The sequence below is a fragment of the Styela clava genome, chromosome 8, assembly GCF_964204865.1.
Source record: "Styela clava chromosome 8, kaStyClav1.hap1.2, whole genome shotgun sequence".
NCBI lineage: Eukaryota > Metazoa > Chordata > Ascidiacea > Stolidobranchia > Styelidae > Styela > Styela clava.
The window spans coordinates 16,699,104-16,723,500 of record NC_135257.1 but is presented as its reverse complement, the minus strand read 5'-3'; the positions used below and the strand labels follow the sequence as shown (position 1 = coordinate 16,723,500).

The 24,397-nt window shown below is 35.1% G+C and overlaps 2 protein-coding genes across 2 annotated transcripts; both read right to left on the bottom strand.

The window, feature by feature from the left end:
- Positions 1-23: 23 nt before the first annotated feature.
- LOC120345486 (BSD domain-containing protein 1-like) lies at positions 24-6,997 on the bottom strand. The gene is made up of 12 exons (XM_039414946.2): positions 6,770-6,997; positions 6,586-6,673; positions 5,964-6,086; positions 5,390-5,498; positions 4,972-5,036; positions 4,407-4,461; positions 3,361-3,449; positions 2,667-2,759; positions 2,257-2,329; positions 1,270-1,743; positions 900-1,009; positions 24-683 (listed from the first exon to the last, which is right to left on the bottom strand). The coding sequence occupies exons 1-12, from the start codon at positions 6,793-6,795 to the stop codon at positions 651-653; spliced, it is 1,338 nt and encodes a 445-aa protein (XP_039270880.2). The 5' UTR covers positions 6,796-6,997; the 3' UTR covers positions 24-650.
- Positions 6,998-8,905: 1,908 nt separating this feature from the next.
- Positions 8,906-21,386, bottom strand: LOC120345484 (sodium- and chloride-dependent creatine transporter 1-like). Its single transcript, XM_039414944.2, has 14 exons — positions 21,254-21,386; positions 19,677-19,783; positions 19,114-19,247; positions 18,781-18,907; positions 17,971-18,115; positions 16,925-17,060; positions 15,976-16,110; positions 15,379-15,482; positions 14,969-15,093; positions 13,999-14,111; positions 13,429-13,563; positions 12,128-12,331; positions 11,864-12,031; positions 8,906-9,871 (listed from the first exon to the last, which is right to left on the bottom strand). Exons 1-14 carry the CDS (start codon positions 21,316-21,318, stop codon positions 9,782-9,784), a joined length of 1,788 nt encoding a protein of 595 aa, XP_039270878.2. The 5' UTR covers positions 21,319-21,386; the 3' UTR covers positions 8,906-9,781.
- Positions 21,387-24,397: the final 3,011 nt, after the last annotated feature.

The following is a 24,397-nucleotide window of genomic DNA, read 5'->3' as shown; positions in this document are numbered from 1 at the left end:
GCGACGCATGGTCACACCAACAGTTGATGTTTTGAAATAGAATAGAATGTATTTATAGATTAAACTCAAGAATTCACAACACGAATAAAACGTTTTCAAGCAACAAGCAAAAGAAGTCTATAATATCTGTCATTCAATAATGAGTGAAATGAGTGTAAAGCTAAGTAGCGATCTGCCAATATCAGTGGTTGAAATTGGTGTGTAAATCAGTGAAAATATTGTAAATTCACTGCCCCAATGATTCAAGGAATATGCATAAACTTCTCCCAAATTGCGGCATACTTCCATATTCCCCACAAACCTAGTTAATACTTTTTCCCCATCTTTTCTGGCAAAGGCATATTTACAAGTGAAAAGGTTTTTTTTTACGTCATAGCAGGAAGAGGACTTCTGTTGTGCCAACTCAGCAACATGGGTTGGTATCTTAGCAGCTGCACATGTGACACTGACAGTGAAAAATAATTTCTTATTCACATATGAGTAATGTCATAAGTAGAATCACACCATCATATGAAGTCGACACTTAGTAGTTTCCATGAATTCATATATAGACATATCAACAAGGATTATGTATGATACAGCGATAAAATAATGTAAGATGTTAAAGAGAAGTAAGATCAATTAGAATTATTATACTGATTGCAGATGGATCATTCCCAGTTTTCCCAATCTTCACCAATATCCTGAAATATAAATTATTACAAAATTGATAGTACATCCGCAGTCAAAACATTCTTAGCAGTATGCTTACACAAGCCAAACTCTATTGTTTAGGGCTTGAGTCAAGTCTTGAGTCCTTTTTAAACAGCTTTGACAGAGTGTCAAATCTGGACCGTATTTAAGATATTAGTTTGCTTGTAGTTTGTATATTTGTGATATTACTTTTTTGACAAACTTACACCAACATCAATTGCGTCAGATTCTTTAAGTGCTTGTTGTATTTCATCTTCTGTCATGTCCAAATCAAAATCCTTTTCCCAATCATCCGAACTTTCACCACTGGATGGCACTGCCAATAATACAATACGGATCAAGATACTTACAATACAAGATGCAAGTACAAATGCAACCCATAAAATGAGTTATTATGAATGCTCCGTATATTAAATCGTAAAGGCACACCAAGGCAATGTGGCCCAATAACTCATTTTAAGGGATGCATACTCTATATAAAACTATTATTGGAATCGGATTTTATACCAATCTCCTTTTAGCTTAAGAATTAAGTATAAACCACCATCAAACCTGGTACCATTAACTGCAACATACCTTTTCCTGTCTCAGTTGGTTTAGCTGTTTCATCACTAGTGGTATCTTTACTTTTGCTATCCAACGTTTTATCATCATGAGCAACTTTAATCTCTTTAGGATCTGTTTTTTTAGCGGAAGAAGCAGACTTTTCTATCGATAAATCCTCACTAATTTGTTCGGTTGCTGTTGAATCTCTGTCATTCAGTTTATCATCACCATTGTCTGCACTTCGCTGTGGAACAGTTTCAAAATCTTTCGTTTCTGATTCATGGGCTGTCATGTCACCGCTTTTACTGGTGATGATCGATTCTATGCTTTGAGACTCTTTGGCAAGTGAGTTCTTAATTTCTGATGATTCATTTTTTATTAGTTCAGGAGGAATTTCCAAGCGTTTCTTTAGCTGATCATCTTCTGTTTCTGATTTTTCAGTTGGGATTGCAACAGGTTTTAGAGACGACTCCACTGCGCCAGACTTTGGTTGAATCCAGTCATCTGTGTGGAATTAGGACAGATTACAAACTTAAAAATAAACAGGGTATTCTTAATTTAATAATTTGAAATATTGGTGCAACAGATTTATGGCTTAATCAATACCAATGTTGGGGAGCCTCAAGTCATTGGCTCAACCTGAGTCAGGATTAGGATTTATCATAGTCTCAAAAGTGATTCAAGTCGTTTTAATAGGATGACTCTGACTTAACAACAACTAACTGACAGTGACTTCTACTCAGCACTGATTAAAAACAAATCCAGGTAATCCCATAGTCAGATTTTTCTTATTTTGGTTCAGGGAATGTCTATTTTAGCCAAGTGAATATCCCCCTGCCCATAGGGTTCAGTCCCTTTTACACAACTTGATTTAAAGTAGGTGAACAAAATTAGTTACCTCCATGATATTGGTGCACACACTTCTGGAGGGCCCAAATTTAATCAAATTACTCTTTCAGTAATTCAATTTCTTTGAAAACAAAACCATTTTTCAAATATGGTGAAATTATCAAATACCTTCATCATCCCACTCTATATCATCATGAGTTTTCTGAGCTCGTTCAACTAACAGAGCACGCCTTTCTTCGGCCTGTGTAAAGAAAGTAGCACAAAGATTGATTGGAAGTGGAAAACCTCTGTTTTAGGTGAATATATTCCCAACTTCTGATATAAAAATTAAATATTGAGAGGAAAGTTTATGACAAATAGATCAATTACAGCCAGGAGAGCCTTCCTATTCAACAAACATATATTTCTTTGGCATCTAAAAAGGGAGAAAGTTGGCGAAAATGTTCGAAAAGGAGTAAATTTGAGCAGTGTTAGTGTAATTTTGATATGGCCAATTTTTTTAGGTCTGTTTCAAATTAATTTTGATTAGCAATACAAGAACGAAAGCTGCTTTATTGGATACAAAGATCATTTCTTACCTTTTCATGTTGATGTAGTTTAAAGTAATACCTTGCCCAAAAATCGCAATGAGAGACAGCTGTCGGTACCAGTTTTGTATAGAGAGATCGTATCTGTTTGAAACAAAAATATGATTATTCACACGCAAAAGTCAAGTTATGAGAAACTGGGAAGCTAGGATCATGACATTTTGTTGGAGCTGGAGCCAGAGCTGCAGGAAATTCTAGTATCTCCAGCTCATAACAATCTAATTACTTTTTCACATGTATAATGCTTTCCAATCTTTGAATTTGGAAGTTAATTTAAATTTGATTTTCAATATTTAGTCCCTTATATCATGCTTTTGAGTTCCACTTTCACATAACTGCATTTGGGCTCATGTTTCAAGTCGGTGATCATGCCCAAAACATCAATGACTGAATAAAGTTTAGCAAGTTTGGATATACTGAGATTCTGGAGACAAAGCCATTAGAATTTCTAACCAGCTTCCCAGCAAATTTATTTAATCCTCAAAAATTAGTAATTACTATAGAAAATTTCATAATAAATTTTTATTGTATTAAACAATTATCTTCCCAGATAGAAGATTTCCCTATTAAAGATCATCATTGATAGAATATGCTAAGTACATAGATTTCAAATTTTTCGAGTAGACAAATTACCCGATAATATTGGGATAAACACAACTTCAAAAAAAAATATCCTGTCATATACCTGTGAACAATCCAGCATCAAAGATGATATTTCAGTCTTTTTGTCTTCAAGGTTAAAGTTAGGAGACCAGGAATGATACTCATTTTCATCTACAAAAAATTTATTCACTCATCACAATTTCATATGAAACACATAGATTTTCGGCAAAGAACTTGCACAATTGTAAATTAGTCTGCAATGCCATACTGGTCTTCTTTAACAGTGCGATAAGAGATAGCCAAAACCAAATAACTTAGGGTGCTATTCCGAATACATATTTATCAATGTAAATTATTGTTTCATTCGCAAATTTTTAAATGTCAGATGTCAAATTAGTTTTAAAGACAAGTAAAATATTACAAATTATTTTTAAAATAAAAAAAAAAATTTCCGAACGGAATATAACCATTTAGAAATCGATGCATTATGATCACCCTCAGATAGGATTAGCTGTTGTTTATGTTGATGTTGATGTGACCAATTACTGGGTTTATGACAGGTAACCAATGCCTGGCTCGAGTTATCGTGGAAAGTGTTGCTGCCCCAATCTCTGATTAGTGGCATACTAAATGATTACTTTAAATCAGGGTTGAGCAAAACTGATTAATCTGTTATACATCCTGAAAAATATACTTGAATCTGAGACATCAAGAATATTTGAAGCCACTTAATAAGGGCAACATTCACAAAATCAATATATATCCCAAACAGTAATTTCATAAGTAAATATAAAATTCAAATTTGTTTTGGCTGACTTTTCATATTTATTAGTGAATGAGTTTTAAATGTTCTCGTTGTTCAGATTGAGATAAAGTATTATTGGACTGCATATTTTAATGTAGAGATTAAAAAATTTGCTTCATTTTATACATCCCTGTATAACATTATGCATTAATTAGGTCAAGATGAAAAGAGGCACCACTGATTGTGAATTTTAATTAAGTGCAATGATTAGGGATAACAGTCATTCACAATTGCTATTTCACTGGTAGTAATAAGTCAGTTTTCACATTCACAACATTGTTCAATTCAATGCAATCTAAACACTCTCAATCTTAAGTACTTACTGTCTGGCTCATTGCAGAATGTCGCAGGGTCTGTACGAATAGCATATATTCGTGCCTGAGTTGGTAAAATAAAATAAAGAGTTGTCTTGTTTTATTAGTCATATTAAGCTGAATCAGCAGTATTATGTAAGCACTTATTACACAAATTAGATCACTGGTACAGTTTTGAGTTATACCAACACTTCAATGCTGAATCACAAAAAAGTTGGATTTTCTCGCTTATTATATTACCGGTATATGAATACTGAATAGTATTTATTTATTGCAGTTTTTAATAATTTAGATCTTTTCTGAATTTCTTTTCAGTTTTGTTCAGGGCTTAGTTCCAACAAAACTTGCTTGAGAATCCTCATTCAACGCAGCAAATAAAATTTTAAATATCTTCCCAAATTTTTGTAATTACTCCAGTGTTCATGACATACAATAAATGCTTTTGATCACAATCAAACATATGTAGCAATTAGATGAGAATTTGTGAGAAGCTTTACCTCCTTAACAATGCCCACAATATGTATGATATGTGTACGCAGTTTATATGAATATATTTCAAAATTCAAATATATACCTCTGAAGGAGATAGTACTTTAGTTCCAGAACCAGTTCCAATAATTGCAGACTCTCCTAAATTTTCTGAAATACAAGAGCAAAATTTTGAATAAATTGTATCAGTCAGATCAGTGAATGGTGTAACCCAAAAAGTCAAGGTACCAAAAATTTATCACTTAAGAATAGCATAACATCAGGACTGTAAAGTCGGGGTTTGGCATATTTCATTGGATTAAAAAATAGTGACAATTATAGTCAAAATCATCTGTTTATGTTATATTAATATGTTTTGCTATTTTCATAATTTCATTGACCTGAATTATTTCTAGTCTCCCATCAACATTTAAAATAATATGATCTCATCTTATTATATTATTATGGTTATTCTGCTCTCAACTCAATTTTTGAATTGATCTGATAATTTCAACTATATTCACCATCATCATCAGGACGAATAGGACCAACTTTGTTTGCAATGTTTCCAAGAAAGTTAGACAAAGAATCTTTCACCACACGAGTTGCTGCAGAGGCCTCTTCCAAGTCAACCTTAAAATAATATTGAGGAATAATTATTGATAGGTACCGTAACTAATTAAAAACCCTGAGATAACGCAAAAAAATAAATCCTTCTGTAAAATAATGATCATTAGGCAAAGGGTTGTTGAGCCGGAGTGTAAAGTCTAAATCGAAGTTTGGTATGATTTTGTTGGTATTGGAGTGATATTTCCAACTAAGCAATATCAATAGATAATTAAGTCTATTAAGACAAGAACAATTAAAGAAGGTTACACACTCCCAACATGTTCAATATCAAAATATGTGAGTTTGGAGCTCGAGCCAGGATCAAAATTTTCCCTGAATATGAATTTTTGTTTAACCTGAGCATAGGTTGTTTAGGGTATGGTGTGAATTTCCCCAATTCCACAGCCTTGGTATATTTTCAAATTCACATCTCTCGTCCCAATGTTTAATGAAAATGAATTTTATGATAAATATTAAGAGTTATCATACATTAATATTCAACTTTTCTTTCATTGTTGTCGCTGTTGCTGCAACAATTCTAGATGCATCAGTCTGAACTGCTTGTGAAAATTCTTGCAAATCATGCTTCATGAATTCATTAGTTTCTGCCAGCTAAAATTAAAAATATAAAGTTATTTGACCAGCAGAGAAAATAACTTCAAAAATACTTATTATTAGGGATTTTCATATTTAAACTCTTTTACATGATTGTCATAATTAGCAGAGTAATCAGAGGTGCAATGGCAAGCATGTTCCCAATGCTTAGTACGATGTGCCAATCGTCGAGCCGAGTTGCTGATTGAGCATACTGGAGTATATTGACGATGAGATTAAATTATATAAGAAAACAGTACTAATATATTAGTAGTAATAAGAATAATTTTGGTTACTAAAATCTCCGTTTATGATAAACGGTTTATCCTTTGGTTATTTGTGAATTTAACCAGATGGGACATACAATCAAATTTATTGTTCATTTGTTATTACATTAAAACTAGTCTAGGATGGAAATACACTATAAGACATCAAATTATTAGAGATCATCGCAGATATGGCAAATTAAAATAAGATAGATTTTCATATGTGTTGATCAGTTAGGGCTCATTTATACCTTTTTCTTTGCAGTATCGTACCATCCAGAAAACCATGTAGACATGCTTGCAGCTTCCTCATTTTCTTCAGGGGCCAATGGATTTTCACTAAATAAAATACCGCAAAAATTTTAAAAATACATTGCTTAATGTAAAAAGCATAAGTTACGAAATTTAGTGCTTAGTACAGTAGTAGTAGCTCACCTGGGTTTTTCTTCATTAGTCGCCATAACTCAAGTTATGATGGCACAACAGTTCATACAGTCATATATTAGAAGATTTTTGAGCACTTTATAGGCATATCAGACTGTCAGATGGAGAGTGAAAATTACACCGTTACGGTACATATCAGCATATAGCCTAGCTGTAAAAGGTTTTTCTGTTTATCCTATTACTGTATTTTCAGTAGGATACCGGTACCCTATTACACAAAATATAAGGGTGATATTCCACTTTCTGACTTTGTAAACAATCGCTGAATTCAGGGAAAATTGTTCAAAGTACCAGAATACAGGAATCGGAATTCTGACATTACTGACGGTGACGGACTGAACTAGGCTATACAGCTATAACTACAAAACTAACTGACTGAACCAAATAATTCAGTGAATACCTGTACCGGTACTGAAATACCACTACTTCTGGATAACTGGAAGTCTTTTAATCCTCGCAATGCAGCAATCAAATGAATCAAACAAAGGATTTCCAGATTTCGTTAAAAAAATTTCAGGCTTACTGCTGGTCTCGTGACAGTGTCATTTTGCTGTTTTGTGGACTAGGCGATAATTTCAGAACTTAAAGCACTGTCCTGCCATAATTAAGGCCGACCTTTTTCAGTCCCATCCCTTCCGCTTTTTTGGGAACTGGTATCGGTACAAGTCTCAAACTACAGTGCTTTACAGTCTACATTCAGACATTCCAGTGATCTGGTTCTGTACAAGGTTCATTCTCTGCTTTGTTTTTGTTTGGTAAGGCGAATTGCAGTGACGTCATTTTTACGAAATATTGCGACGAATACCGTACGGTACGATAATTGCTTTTACTGTCAAAAATAAAGTGACTGCTTTCTTTTAATATTCGCACTTACTCGCTCATTTCATCGCAAACATGGCACTAGGCCTATCCTATCTATGTTTTTAAATTCATAATCTCGCCCGGTAAAGTGTTCGATGTTCTCCATAATATTTAATATGCTAAATAAGTGCTCCCAAGTTAAATGGACTTTTCCCCCCAAGCATCGACTTCCTTGTTTACTTCGTGACATTAGCCAATCAGCAAGAGGCAAAAAGTGGCGTATCATTATGCCTTTTCGCATCTGTTAAGACACTCTGACAGATTTTCAGTCGTGGTTGTGAACAATACCTCATTTTGCGATTTCGAATGCTATTCGTTAGTTTTTAGTTGTGTTTCGGAATATTTAAGTATCAATCAAATAAGTAAATCATCATTTGTATCCTTAGGTGTTGTAGCGTTAATAGTTATAATATAAAATTAGTCTAGAAATAGTTGTGATAAAATAGGCTAAATTCATGGAAACACTGGCTGTCTGGTTGGATTCTGTAGATTCTTGCTACGCGAAAATCGGAATTTTTTTGAGGGTAGCGGTAGCGTCAAGGGTAAAGACTGCTTCGCTCTGTGTAACGTGACCATATATTTGAGCATTGCTCTGTTGTAATGTAATTATAATTTGATATTTTTTGCACGGGGTAATTGAAATATTTAAGGGAGTAATTGTAATTGAACTGGATTACTGTAATTGATCCAACTGTGATTCACAGCATATTCTCCTGGTATTGTTTCTTGTTCAATGAAAAAATTGAAATGTGAACGATTAGAAGAATTATATGAAACATAGATTTATATGTGAATTTCATGGAGTGCAGAAAAATTATTCAGAATTGCAAATGTATCTTCAATATATCCGACAAATGAAGGAAATGCGTCAATGAGACAGATCAGTGTCAGTGTTTTTTAACCAGGGGTCCGTCAGTGTACATTCAAATCCATATTATTGTAAGTATTTTGTTTGAATATAATCAAATTCATATTGGATTTGTCTCTATTTCGTAAACTCGCGGTGTAAGTATAATTAGACTTACCATATATTTGGAACACAAAACCGGGATAGTGCGAATCAGACAAACTTCATCATACACCTTTGGGAGTAGATACCGGGAATAAAATTAACTATAAATTGGTTCAAGTCTACCAGCCAGGACAGCGTTTCAAAGCCGGGACTGTACGCACTGGTGACTGTATGGTAAGCCGAAGTATGATAAGTATGAGTTTAATTTGATTTCCCCGATACACAATATACATAAAAAATACACCGAACAATGATCACACAGAATCAATCAATCATTTATTGATTGATTGGGAAAACAAGCAAAATCCCTAAAACTGTTTAAAACACGTGGAAATATACGTGTCAGTTTACCCATATTACACAAACAAAGAAAAAAACAATTGTATCGTTCGGGCATCCAACTTGTATAATATAAACACACTGCAAAAAGGTGTGTTCCAATATAAAACTGTTTACGTCAAAGCGAACATGGTTAGGCTTGTTATTACTACTAGTCGCCTTTAAAGCAAACCAATAATTTGATTGAGGTAAATAACTGCGAAGTAGTGTGTTATGTGACAACAATGTTAGCAAGAATAATATTAAAATCTAAATGTCTTTTCATGAAATTCTTCATTATGAATAAAATCCGACGTGAGTGATGTAGTGTGAGAGGTACAACGTATTTTATTACTCTTCTTCCCTAGTTCCTTGAGATGCGGGTATGTAAAATTGGAGTGGCGGGTAGCCTACGTGGTCCACATTGTCCGAATCCTATTCTTTTGTTGCCCATCATTTCAGGTATAAACTATTCCTAACTTTTATGTTCCATTTGTTTCAATTCCACTAACCGAATTGTTAGAGTTGGCGCCATCTCAGAGGCGTCGGCACGTCCTTCCCTCACCGCTTCAACTGGGTTACCTTTGTTTTATTTTGCCCTTATTAGGTTTGCTTACATATATGCGTATTTGATCAAAAACAATTAAACGATCGCGCAGGGATTCCTCAAGACTCTTTTATTGGGGTGGTGCTCCACCAAAAGGGTTGAAAACTAGTTTGAAGGAAAATCAAGATAAAAATCTGCATTTCTCCGGGGCGTGGGGAGAATCCTATCGATATCATATGTGAGTTGTTCAGTTGTTAGATCTGATTTAAACTGCGTTGATAAACTTGTCCATTTCGAATTTATTGTTGATCCTCGAGATTGTTTCATGTCTAGGAGTGATGCAAATATCCCATTTCTGAAAAAATATAGCAACATTGATCAATCTACAAAGTTTCGTTTAATTTTCGATTACACGGACAAGCAACTACTGTAGTCGTGCAGTGCGTTTGGCTGGAGTAGGCCTGCCTTGCGAAGCTTAATTCAATTTTCGACCCGGTTCATTTGGACGCGCAACGTGATTGCCATGACAGAGCGAGCTGTAGCGTTTTTACAATTTGTTTGTAACGTGAGTCGAAGGCTAGCTACACTTTAACTCGGTTGGTTACGTGACATCTGCTTCCATACACTCAAATTGAATGAGAGTCTCAATGTCTTGATAGGTTCCTAGTTAGATAAGTTCTGCTAACTAGCAAGGACGTAGTCCAAAATGGGGTTGATTTTCTCATTTGCAATTTTGGCAAACATAAATTACCCACAAATGACCAAACAAAGGTCCTTTAAGCTGTTTGAATCAATAGCATATATTTCAGTATTTCACTAACAACCAATGCGCACCAAGATGTCGCATAACCTGAACCCTAACCTGCGCCATCTTGGTGCGCATACTTCAGGAGGTCCAACTAATTTACCTAACTTGCACTGTTTAAACGTAGTCGACAGGACGCAAACGCCAAAGCTCTACGCCAGTGTTCTTCAACCTTTTCATCATGGTATACCTTTTACTTAAATAAACATTATATTTTAACCACATATTGTACTGCAATATCATCATGCAATCCAATAGGCTAGTGTCCGCAAGTTATAAATTTGACTGACGGCCTCAGCGTCGACGGGAATAATGTTCAACGTGAACCAAACGAAACGCATGGCAGCCGAAATCACCAACCCAGACATGTGGCTGCATTATCTATATAATTTGTGATGTAACAATGTCTTTGCGTCGGTTCTTTGCGTTAATGACATTTTATATTTCATGTGCGCCGCGTTTGCACTGTTGTCTCCGCTTGAATATCTTATTACTTATCGATCTCGATCGGTAAGTATGATGATAGGTATTTGTCTGTTAGATACAGGCGATATCTCACGAAAGCGAGGTTGAATCTGCTCCAAATTTTGCATGTGCATTCATCCTATGGCCAGAAACCGATTGATATTGGATGAATTATATTGTATAATTAGCGAGTTATTAATTAATGAGTGATGAGATACACGGTGTTGCTACACGGAATAAGAGCGGATGGATCGAAACCGCAGTTTCTGTTTTGGGGATCCCATAACTTTCGATCGATAAGTCTTCGGTCTCCGACCGATATTCTCGTTCATTATATTAGTGATTAGAGTTTATAATTCCTGACTTAGGCTGTACACCCTTCGTATACCATTTATCGGTTGTATACCCAGCTGATATTCCGGTATACCCGGTTGAAGAGCACTGCTCTGCGCGACGTGTGGGAACGCTGGAGCACACGTGACTGTAATTACCAATACGCTGGGACGAAAAAACTCGTTTCAGCCACTTCACCAGACAGCGACTTTCTAAGCTATGTTTGATGTTTCCCCGAGCATCGACTTGCTTGTTTATTTCCGTAACATCGGCTAAGCAACAACATGGCCATGATGACGTATCAATTTAAATTCCAGAAGCCATTCAGGCAATTATTTCACTCGGACAAATTTTCAGGTATGGTGATGGGCATTACTCGTTTCGTTGGTTATTTGTCAGTTTTCAGTTATATATCCAAAATTTAGGTATCAATTAAATAACTGTGGTATCGATTAATTACCTATAAATTAAAATAATCTTTGTGTTTTCTGGAGAGTTTTAGTTTATTAACAGTAATCAAAAATCAGTCCCTAAGCTACCAAGCTGTAAGCACAATGTTCAAACACAGTCTCAAAATAAGCATCAGAAATTTTACAATGGCAAAGCATAAGAGGAATTTTTATGGGTTCAAAGGTCGGGGAAACATCGATAGATAGGCAATCGCGACCTTTTGACAGTCGGAAGCTGTGGAGAAAGAGAGCTTGCGACCCCCTCTACCGTCAATTCAACTAAATTTTTACGAACCTGTTTCCATGTGCCTTTAGCTTCTAAAAATGTCTTTATAGCAATGATAGGTATGCTTGCAACGACCGATATTGATATCACCCATCCGATCATATCAGCCCACCATGGGTAGGTGTAACTTCCCATCTCGAGCGGTTTATACATTGAACAGATTGCAATGAATATGATCTGTAGCACATAAGTTTGATGGACTCAATATAGAAAACTATTTTTATTTATACTGTTATTGAAAATTAAAAGTATATATGACTATAGGCTACTTACTATACATATCGTCGGGGTCACGTATTTCAAGCAATGTCTAATTAAAATTGATGGTCGATATCCAATCATAATTGTGACGTCATCGAAAAATCTATCAATTCCATAAATCCAGCTTATTGTAATCGTTTCGGCACATGCTACCCATAAAATGCAGATGCCACTTCCACCATATATATTAATTACCTCAAATACGTAAATTCCTCCCTGTAAAATCAGTGATTCATTAAAAGATATTATTGTCACTGAAACGATTGGAAGCAGTGTTTTCAAATTGAATTAGAACGTGACAGCGTAAGATTCTATGACGTCATAGTTGGGTTTATGAAGAAAATTCCATAATATATGTCACTTCCTGTTTTTATTGTTTGCGACATGAATTCAGTGAGTTGATGTTGTTCCATATACATAGATAGTTTAACATTGTCTAATGTAGAAATAATTCAAATTTTGAATGATAATTAATTTATTGTAATGTTTCCATTTAAATACTTCTTGTACTGCCTTCATGTAATTTTCTGGCAAAGAAGCACTGTATTCAATATTAGTTACTGCAGTATGATTATTTCTTCAGTTGGAACACAATTCATAGCGTTATGTTTTCCAATAAGTTCCTGGACTCGATCCTGTCCTCTATATCAGGGCTACTCAACTGGCGGACCGCGGTCCGAATCCGGACCTTTCGAGTATTGGATTTGGACCGCACCTAATTTTTTTTTTTTGGATCATTAGCCCCACTTTTTGAATTTCCTATTATAAAATGACTTTCATAGTTTTGAATATATACGAAAAGAACTATAACACCATAATGAACAATTTTAATTTGCTACTAATCATTAGTCGGTCGAGGAAGTGCTTGTTTAAGTATGCCGAAATATCATTTCTGAAAAGACCGGACCCAAATAATTTTTAAGTTTTGTTTGCGGACCTTCGATAAAAATAGTTGAGTAGCCCTGCTTTATATGATTGTTATTTCCTGCATACTGCATTTCTTCATGTCATTTAATTTTTCAGAACACGACTACTAACTGCGTTAAAATTGGGACGCAGTATCACTGACATGGGCAAACTATGGCCCGTGGGCCAAATCCGGCCCGTCGAGTAATTCATTCGAGTAATTCATTTAAAAACAAAAGTGGGAGTCGCATGCCCGCAGCAACAATCATCAATAGACTAAATACAATGTCAACTGATTTGTATGTTTTGCCAGTGTGCCTTGCCAATGGAGGAACCTTTTTTAAACAAAAAGACAGAATGGTCGCCTTGGCATTTAGCAGCATGACCACGTTTCCATTGATACTCACATCGAATAATTGAGGTAATCCAAGAATCAAGAGTAACAAACACAATCCGAGGCTCCAATAATGAGATCCTCGATGCCCAAAATACGAAGGATAATAATCTGCTAATGCGGTGATTATTCCTTCCAAAGGTTCATACTAAAAAAAATGAATAAAGGTATTCTCATTATCATCACTAAAGCTCCTTATCACAGTTCAATATATTCTATACTAATACTAGAACATAACAATATTTTAGTTCGACATTCGAATCCGACGACGTTTTCATTTACAAATATTTGTGATAGTCATGTTACAGCAAGCCATGGTCGTTCTTATCTGACAACTATAACCGAAACAAAATCCCATCACCAGTAATAGAACGCAAATGGCAGAAATTTTCGTAACCATTTTGATCCAATTTATTCCCCCTCTTACAATAATAACCAATAATTTGCTCAAACTAGGGAAACACAACTTAAAATTTTTGCATGTTGCAAAAAAAACTAGACTTTACGATAAGTCTGTTCTATACTTAAATCATGATTGTACAGAGTCAGTAAGCGTCAAATGTGTTTGAGTTCCTAGTCTTACCGAGCCATCAATAGCTAGTCCGAGTAATGCTGTGAAGAATATTGCAGACCAGATTTGCGATCCTGGTAACAGTGCGAATTCTGCTGGTAAAACCTGAAAGACGAGCCCTGGCCCTGAAACGTTTAGAAAGTTGGCTAGTAATCAAAAATAACAACATGGATTAGCTGAGTCAGTGATGCGTCTTTCTATTATAATTATATTTTATTCAGCTTTTCAAAACATTGTGCCGCACTCAACATTAATATTAGCTAGCATAGAATATTTAAAATCAAAAACACACACATAAACCGCATTCTACGTACCATAAGGAGAACTGTCAATAAATTGCTTGAATTGTTTTTATTCACACATAAGACGCATCGGACTATAAGATGCAACGGTGTTAAAGCAGTGGACTATTCCCCGAGCAACGACTTCCTTGTTTACTTCGTGACATTGGCCAATCAGCAATATGCGAAAAGTTCTCAGACACTTTGCTCACCGAGACAGATTTACAGGCGTGGTCGTAAACATTACCTCGTTTTCGCGTTTTTGAACTTTATTCGTTAGTTTTCAGTTGTGTTTCGGAAATTTAAATATAAATCAAATAATTCAATGATCACTTTGTCTTCTTAGTGGTTTTAATTTAATTGCAGTAGTAAAAAATTAATGTAGAAATAGCTGTGATAGACTGGGCTAAAATTCTTTACCGATACTTTTAAAAAACAGATTGGTGTATGCGATGAATCATAATGATGCTGTGAAACACATACCCCATTTTACAGGCGCCAACTCGCGAAACCACTCTTAAATGAGCCCCGAAAATTTTGCAATGGTAAAGTATAGGAAGAAATTTTTCGGGGGTCAAAGGTCGGGGAAGGGGTACTGGTTTTGAGTGTGGGCAATAAAGCATAATCTAATCGGTTTTTTGGAAAGATAAGATTTTAAGTGCGCTGTGTGGTCTGTAAAATACGGTGAACAAAATACAAACCCCCTTCTACCACGTCCTGTACATGTAATCCTTGTTCTAACGCCATATGACCAAGAAAGCTGAAAACGACAAATCCAAACAACAAAGAACTTCCGCAACAGGTGAGAACGAAAAAGAAAGAACTTCTACAGAAATAAAATACGATTAAACTGATTAATGTATAAAAAAAAGACCATGGATTAGGATAAAAGGGAATATTTTTCATCAAGGCAGCGAAAGCAAGACTGAACCATAGTTAAATAACTCCACCAAATTGAATATATTCCTGCTATAAGTTATAAAATTAAATGAGGCCATAGGACAAACAAGACAACGCTTGCAAACTCTGGATTTTATATTTTGCTCAATATATCAAAAATTTAAAGTCAGTAACTTCGAAGTAGCACTGAGAGAAACATAACGAGTATTACTTGTAGCAATCAAAGTTGGATTTGTTGTAGCTTCCTAATCCAATGACAGCTCCATAACCAAGTCCAAGAGAAAATATCACTTGACTTCCTGCATCTAACCAGACCTATAATAATTTGGGTGCTCCTGAAGTATGTGCACCAAGATGTCGCATAACCTGAACCCCAAACTGGTACACATATTATGTTCAGGTTGTGCGCCATCTTGGTTCACATACTTCAGGCGGTCCATAATTTGTATATGCTTGAAAACTGAAAAAATGTATTACCGAAACAGACAATACGTTATAAACAATAGGCATATTAATTTTTGTCCAGTATTGTACTTTGAATCTATAATTATAGTCCAAATACCAGTCGAATTAGCTTTCTGAATAAAACATTCCGCACTTATGCCGATGGAAGTTCGTTTAGTACCTTTGCTTACTAGTGCTAATGTCACGAGCAGGACAAATACCTGATGATTTTGGAATCGAATCGAATATTCTCGAAATATTTCACGAAATAGGCGTTGCAACTGGATCAGGGATATCACCAAGGAACATCGAATACGTAGTCATATCGAAAGACTGTTGATTCAGTTGCGGGAGTAAAAATTACCTGCGGATCAGCTAGCTTTGTAATATTTGGTGTGACGTAATATAAAATTCCATTGCTGGCACCCTCTAATGTTATTCCTCTGATCAGAAGCGCAAACATTCCAATATATGGTAAACAAACAGTTACATATGCGACCTGTGAGAAATTGTATTGTATAGTAAACACCAATTTTTAAACATCGGTTTTCATGGAAAATGAGACAAGTTTACATGAGTTTGTAGTAACAATTCATAAAGTGAGAAGAGTAGAATGATCATTTTTTAATTGACGATGTTACCTGTCGGCGTATGTACCGAAAACCAATTAAAATCTTGACAACAGCTGTTTAGAATTGAATTTTTTTTTTTATGAAAACCAAACCCGGGTACATGAAAATGTTGCATAGAACTGCAACACCCTTTTTATTGCCTTAAAGTCGAAAATGTAATCGGTTATTCTTATTCTTATAACAATGGTGAAATGAAACTCGATAAGTTTAAATTCATTAATGTATATATATTTGTGGCCCTAACGTTATGTAGAAAACTTTAGAATTTTAGAACTTTCGATACATTTTCATTACATAGTACTAGTGCTTTAATTTTATATATATAAAGCAAACAACACCCCTGACCAAACATTTGGACTTGCAAACAGCAACCTACCATTTAGGGAGCGGAAGCCGTAAGCTCTTGGGCTTGGCGCAGAGTCAAACCGAGTACAGTATTTTATTGCTCCCTCTATAAAGCCTTAGCCAGGATCATCAATTTTATCTCTACTTCGATGATATTATTACGTCATAAAATGGGAAATCGAAAGTAGCTTGCTGTTCAATTTTTCATGGATCAAGCATTTAAATCCTCTCAGATTTTTATCGAAGCTTGATTCCTAAACATAACATGCATCGCCATATAGCTTTCACCCCGGCTTCATTAGGCGTCAAAATTGTATGCGATGTATTACAGAATACCTTTCCTGTAGTTCTTATCCCTTTGACAATACAAATGAATATTAATATCCAACCAGCAACAAAGCATCCAAATATTTTCCAGTTTGAAAAACTTCCCATGTCCGTTATTCCACTGCTTCGTTGTAAGACGTAATTACTAAAAAAGTTTTGGTCACGATTCACAAATAACTCAGTATAAAAATTTTCACTAGAAATTGCCAACCAATGTCATGGGCATAAAATTTAAGGTAGGTTACTCCCGAAGTATGTGAACCAAGATGACGGACACCGGAACGTAGTATGTGTACCAGGTTAGGGTTAGGCCATAATTTCAGGTACAAACACTACGGGAGTCACTTAGCTAGTCCCGGAACTCGTAATAAAACTAAAATGAGAAAAATTGGAATAAAATTATGGCCTAACCCTAACCTCGTACACATACTATACGTTCCGGTGTCCGCCATCTTGGTTCACATACTTCAGGAGTACCAAATTTAATATGCACATGCACATTCTTTGGTATGGATGTTTCATATTTTACCATTACAAAAAATTTTAACGCTCAATTAGTAGTGTTTCGGAGAGTTGGCACGTGGGACCGGCTTACCTATTCAAAACTATTATTTTTAATAAAAACAATAAAACACGTGCCGATCCGAAACTATCATTTTAATATCAATGATGAAAACATTCAAACCACGTGAAACGTGTAATTTTACGCTAGTCTAGCACAGTGTATGTAGGACAAATTTTTGATTATTGCAACTACACTAAAGGTGCTTGGGAGACGTAATGACAATTAAGGTATTTGATTTACAACTATTTTTGAAACACACAACGAAAAATTGACAAATAACACACAAAATCACAGAAACGAAGCAATGTTTTCAACCATTTTTGAATATCTGCCCGAGAGAAAGAAGTGCCTGAGTGACCGCACAAATTGCAATTTTTTTTATTTTTAGGTCTGAGTCTCAAAATTACATGATGTAATGAAATGCGATGCGAAATGCGATGGTAAATTGATGAAAATTATTTTATACAAATATATGAAAAACATCAATTACTTGAAAAATTCAACTGTAGATAATATGGGTTCTGCTGTATTTGTAGTATTGACGATGTCGTGGGAAGAGTTTGAAAATAAAAAATGGCTTTTATTGCCGTATTCATCAATAACGGGAATGCATGCTTCTGTGTTCCATTGGTTATCTGTAAAGCATTATTATTTTTTCTCAAAAATGTATTTATTATATATGATATTTGGAAGATTTTGTTTTAGAAGAATCTATACCGTTTGTTTTCGAACCAATTAAGTAAATGCTTTGCTCAACACAAACAGCTTTATTTGTTCCTCCCAATTTTACGTTTTAAATAAACTATTTGAATAATTATTTTAATAAAAGTAGGACGATAATAAGAGTATTTCCTTAGTTCAGTTTGGCCCAAACTATTTCCTAATGTTTAGTAATATCATTTATGCATATTGAGAAAGTTTGGTAATATGCCAACAAGCAATTTTACGACTGCGTACTCCAAAAGAATAAGATTTAGATAATCAAAACCGAAGTATTGACAATGGTGCTTCAGTATAATATTTTTGTATTGGCTATCTTTTTTATTTGTAAATTCGGCATGGAGGTATATAATTTTGTTCGCCGACTCTACATCAAGTTGTTAAAGGGAATGAAACCTATGGGCAGGGGGTATATTCACTTGGCTAACACTGACAGTCCCCGAAATTGTAATAGAACTGAAATAATGAAAATCGGAATAAAATTATGGCCTAACCTTAACCTGGTACATATACTACGGGAGTACCGTAAATTCTGCATTTTTAATCTAACATTCGTAATTGGTATATATTGTCTGCTTACCACATGTTGCCCACGGTAATATTCCCAAAGTAAATGATCCGAACAAATATATGAAACACCAGGCAATAACCAATGCAATATAAACAAGATAATAGCTTGTCAATAGTATCGATGAATATCCGACGCCCTGAGAAAAAAAAATTTAAAACTCATGATTTGTCTATGACGATTAGTTCCGAATACTTTATGAAAAACTGCTGAATAGGCAAGCTGACAATCATACACAAGAAGTTTAAGTGTTAAATAATTTTATTTTTATGAATTAATGAAAAAATTTATGGGTTCTGTTCCCCCACCGTATTTAGAAGTATGGGATTGCATTAAAATATTTACCCTCATCAATGGTACCAAATTGTCCATTCCGGCAACGCAGCCTCGTTTTGTCATTTGTCCAATTGCAACTTCCATAAACATCAACGGTACTCCGCAAAATACAGCAACAATTAAATAGGGAATAAGAAATGCACCTGAATATTATACAATTTCTGTATGTCTATAACATTATAAATACCTTGGAGTCATGGTATACTATAGATAATAGAAGGTTTTATTCACCTGTCTAACTGTGCTGTTCATGGGAAAATGCCGCCTGCGTGTAAAAGTTTTAGCTTAAAATCAATGACAAAATTGCTTTAGCATTTTCAGCAAAAAGCACGATAATGAATTGATTTAGAAATCTGCATATGCTTTGACGTTGCTTTGGGTTTGTCCACATATAATATAACTCGGATTGATGAAATAAGACAGTATATTTATTATTTGGAGATTTATCTTATTTTTATATATTCCGTGGAGGTTCAAAAATACACTAAAACTAAATACTGTTTTCGCGTTCCTATCGATATTAAATATCAATCAAGTCATATCCAAAACATATCACCAAAAACAGTTCTCACCCCCGCCATTCTTGAAACACAAATATGTAAATCTCCAAATATTTCCTAATCCAACATTAAAGCCTACGACGTTGAATAAAAATTCAAATTTGTTGTTCCAGGTTATTCTGGAAAAATCAAAATATAGAGTTAACAACATATCTATACCACAATATACATTCCACACATATCCATTAACGGTTGCAATATTTCACGGTTTGCTACAACATATGGAAATTACAAAAAAAAGTCCGCGACTCATTTTTTTCAATTTCAACAGAACGTTTGATTTTTTAATATATATTGTATTTATGTAAGAATTATTTATTGAAATTTTTTTGACTTTTTTGGCTGGCTTCATTGTTTCAGATACAGATATTTATTTTCGTCATGCAAAACCAATTTATAAACGATATGAAAAAATGAATAAAAGGCATATAAAAAATTACAAAAACGGATATCGGCATGTTTCAGTAGACGCGGCGTCGCGTCGCGGAAGACTCAAAGAGTCATCCAGTCTACGACACCTTTACACGACAGCGACACCTTTCATTTTATTTATATATTTTGGTTTTTTTTTCCATTTTCATTTTCTCAACAAATGAAAACAAGAATAAAAAAAAACATCGACTAGGATGGGCTGTCAGGATGAGCCCTTTAAAATAAAAAAGGGTGATGCTATTTGTTATATTCCATTACGCTCGGAACAAACATTGGAAAATATTTTTTGGGCTAGCCCCAATCTCGTCTCCAATTACCAATGTTCGATAAACACCAAAAATAACAGTAGTCCAATTTAGTTATTTAGATTAGGCAAAAGCCTGTTTGAAATGCCGTAAAATGAGGGCAGTAGAGAGATTTTCATTTTAATCTCTAGGAGGTGAACTCATAGTGATTGCAGATAAATGGGGGCTCCCGAAGTATGCGAACCAAGATGGCGGACATCGGAATGTAATATGTGTACTAAGTTAGGGTTAGGCCATAATTTTAGGTATAAATACTACGGGAGGCTCTTGGCTAGTCTTCGAACTGATAATAGGACTAAAATAGGGAAAATTGGAAAAAAAATTATCGCCTAACCCTAACCTGTTACCCATGTTACGTTCCGATGTCCGCCATCTTGGTTCGCATACTTCGGGAGCGCCGATAAATGACAAAGTAGTAATTTCAGATGCACAGACGATTTGGTTGGCAAAAGCAGTCATAATGATTGACAAGTTTTAACAATTATTTCACACATTTGTTATCTTAGGAATTCAAACCGATGGGCTGTATCAAGCGGCGGTTATTTCCTGGACGCTTATACTAACTATTATATATTTATATGCAAGTTTAGCGTTGTCAACCGTTTTGATATATTTTATATCGTTATAATTTGATTTTTCAGCTCTTTTTTGATAATTTTATTCTGCTTTTTATTTTCAATGAGTTTTTGAACGTTGTGCGTGGAAATGGTGGACTAATTGCGTCGAAGGAAACATATTTTGTTCGAATGTTCAAAAATCAAGGGTATATCGGTTTTCGCCATTGAGATATTCCAAAATTAAGAGCTCAAATTATAAAACATACAAACTTAATATTGTGTTTTTCTACTGTACCTGGATGACTTCCTGCTTTGTTCTGCATGGTCAGTTTTAAATTTTGCTTTTTCTTGAACGTCCATTGTATAAACTGCAGACAATATTTCCAACGGTTGAAATACTATAAATATATATATGTATATATATATACACTAAAAGTATTACAAATGACGACAAAATATAGTAAATTATGCCACATTAGCAAAGCAAAGATTGAACGAAAAGAAGTCCTCGAATTCAAGTATGTAAATGAACATATTGTGCTGCATCCGTTCTGCAATTATCCTGTTTCCCTATCTACCACCTATGTATTCAATGATACCTAACAAGCCTCATTTAATTGTTATATAACATAAACTCTTTTTACTAAACATCGGCATATAGATTGGGCTAAAGTAGATCGAACTATAATCAAGACCACACGAATCTTTAACTCTATTTGAGTCACAGCATAGTTTGTTAATAATTTTTGGTAAAATTTGCGACCCTCATGGATGAGGTTATTGAATTCAAAATACTCGATACTAGGTTTCCTACTCGGTCCCTAACTAGGCGCTCAATTCAAATTCTGTATGCAGAGCCTTTGCTCCTTGGTTGACTTTGATGATATACTAGTTTAATACATCTTCCCGGTTAGACGTTTGTCTTGCTCTTGTATTTTATCACTCCCCCTCTACGGTCTACCTTGCTTTAATAATGTTCACAGCGTTTTCAAAGTTCAACTTTGATTTCCGTTTTCTGTGATTACACATACACTATCATTACCAACTTCCTGTTTTCATCGTGATGATACAATGCAAATATTTAGCAAACCGATTCTGATATAATCAGCACGTTTCAATTTCCATTTTTTGACAAATCTTAATCTATCTTTTCTCTGTGGTTTCGGAAATAAACTTGAATACTATTGTGAATGCAATACACAAAACTGTGTTTAATATAATTTGACCTGCTTGACACATAGTCACCTCAATTATATTCAAGACTGTCGGTAACATGCTACAATGTATAGCAGCTACATCCTCTTCTTACTTTTCCACATACCTATTCAAAGCCTTGTGATATCGCCTTAATGCTTGTTGCGAATCAATAATTAATTACTGAGTAATTCAGACGATATGGAATCTTAATCAAAGAACAGAAAGTCCACTATTGTACAATTGCGATTTGTATATCTGGCCGTGATTAGAGAACGTTTTTGCATAATTGTGTGAGCACGCTAATTCGATAAGGAAATCAGGGAGGTATGGAAAAACAATAATAATACCCGACAACACAGTTTTCGAATAAATGCAAATCTATCAATTTGTCTGTACTGTATCTGAAATTAAATTGGAATCGTTGATAGAACTCATGTCGTTAGCTATGAGTACCCTGGCCCAGGAAAACACTCCTACTCTGCATGGTATTATATGGCGTAGTATATCGTTCATTTCAACTTTGTCATGGCTAAACTAGAATCCCGACCGAACGTTGGAATCAAATAAGATTTAGATTTTTGTAAAAACAGCACACATTTTAAAACAAAAATGTTCCATTTTAAGACAATTATCAACTGTATTGCCATCGTCACTTGTGACAGGAATATATATTCCCGGTAACTTTTCTAGTTTCACTTGATTTTCATTAACGAACTCTCAACCCAATTTATTCTAGCTGTAGTATCTCTGCTTGAGACTGCTTTAAAAATAAACAAGTAGTGTGTGGCTCAAATATTATGAAAAAACGAATATATGCGTTTATTCAAACTTTCGTTGGTAGACCGGCGTCTCATTTCAGGAAGTCTGTTGCGTCCCAAGCTGTTTTCATTTTGTTCGAATCCGACAGCATAACATATTGCATTCCCCGACGTGACATCACTTCCTAGACAAAAGTATGTAATGTAAAGTTTTTGGTTTCTGGCAAATATTATGAAGTAAATTATTCAATGCAACCGACTTTGATCAAACGAAACATTAAGAAATTGAATTTTTGATGCAGAACCTCCAAACAATTAAATCTAGGTATGTACCTCATAAATTCATTGAAAAAGAGAAGCGAAGCGTATTGGATCAATAAATACATTTTAACGGTTGATATTTAATTTAAAAATATTAAAACACTTGAAACCAGCACTCTTTTCTCCCTTTCTTCTATTTATTTTAGCTTTGTCTCGTACGTTGATTGATGTTCTGGGCGGTGCTTCCAGAACGTAAGCAGTAATTTGTTACTTCATAATCAACCTGCATTATCATGTTTTAACTCTTTGCATCTACCCGCCTACTCAATATAAATGCATTATAGAAGAGCACCTGAAATGCACAAATTTTGTTTTAATGTAGGAATATTGCCTATACCGTTGTGTGCTATTGTCCGTCATGATTAGAGCTCTTCATAATCACTGACGCGGCCTACGATATGTGCGATGATCTGTTTTCGCAACATCGTTTTTGTCCCAATTCATCCGCCAGCGCTAGATCAAACCAGCCACAAGACAAACTCCATGACGACGGAGAGGAAAACGATGGACTAAGCCGCCGCTGCCGCATCAAGAAGACCTGCTACTGGAGAACCTGCCACTGCAACACCTCAAACGGCCACGGAAACCTCGCAGACAACAAGGCAGCCGCTCTCGCTCTACCTGAAGGCCAACCGAGATATGGACTTCGCCGGACTCATGGAAATATTAAGCGACAACACCACAACACGAGATTTTTGCGGCCAAATAAGAGGGTTGTACGAAATTGGCCGAAACAACGGGATAATCTCTTTTGCCGCTTACAGCAGTGGTAAATGCTGCAAAAAAGAGTTCCTCAAGAGCACCGGTGAAGAAATCAGAGCAGGAGTCGTCACAATAGAAGTGACCCTGCCAAACAAGCCACCGACTCGCATATCTATTTGTGGAATCCTCTATGAAACACCATTCTCAAAAGCTGCGGCTAAAATCAACGGCACAGGATGCGGAATTATCAAAAATGCATATTGGAATTACTATAAAGGGACCCAAATCTATAATGGATATACTGCATTCTTTATAGAGGATTTTAAGGAAGAACTATTGCCGAATTACATTAACATCGAAGGACTGCCTCGGGAACTATTTGTTCCAAAATGCAACAAATGCTTACAATCTGGCCACATTTACGCAGAATGCGTGAATGAGGCAGTCTGCAGGCACTGCAA

Excerpts from the sequence above, each read along its gene's own strand:
- LOC120345486 (XM_039414946.2), bottom strand. The coding sequence starts at position 6,795 with ATGGCGACTAATGAAGAAAAACCCAG. Across the intron at positions 5,037-5,389 it reads TATTCGTCCTGATGATGATG|AAAATTTAGGAGAGTCTGCA; the intron begins GTGAATATAGTT and ends CTTGTATTTCAG. Across the intron at positions 1,010-1,269 it reads ACCAACTGAGACAGGAAAAG|TGCCATCCAGTGGTGAAAGT; the intron begins GTATGTTGCAGT and ends TATTATTGGCAG.
- LOC120345484 (XM_039414944.2), bottom strand. The coding sequence starts at position 21,318 with ATGGACGTTCAAGAAAAAGCAAAATTTAAAACTGACCATGCAGAACAA. Across the intron at positions 15,483-15,975 it reads CAAAGCTAGCTGATCCGCAG|GTCTGGTTAGATGCAGGAAG; the intron begins GTAATTTTTACT and ends AAATTATTATAG. Across the intron at positions 15,094-15,378 it reads TCCAACTTTGATTGCTACAA|AAGTTCTTTCTTTTTCGTTC; the intron begins GTAATACTCGTT and ends TTATTTCTGTAG.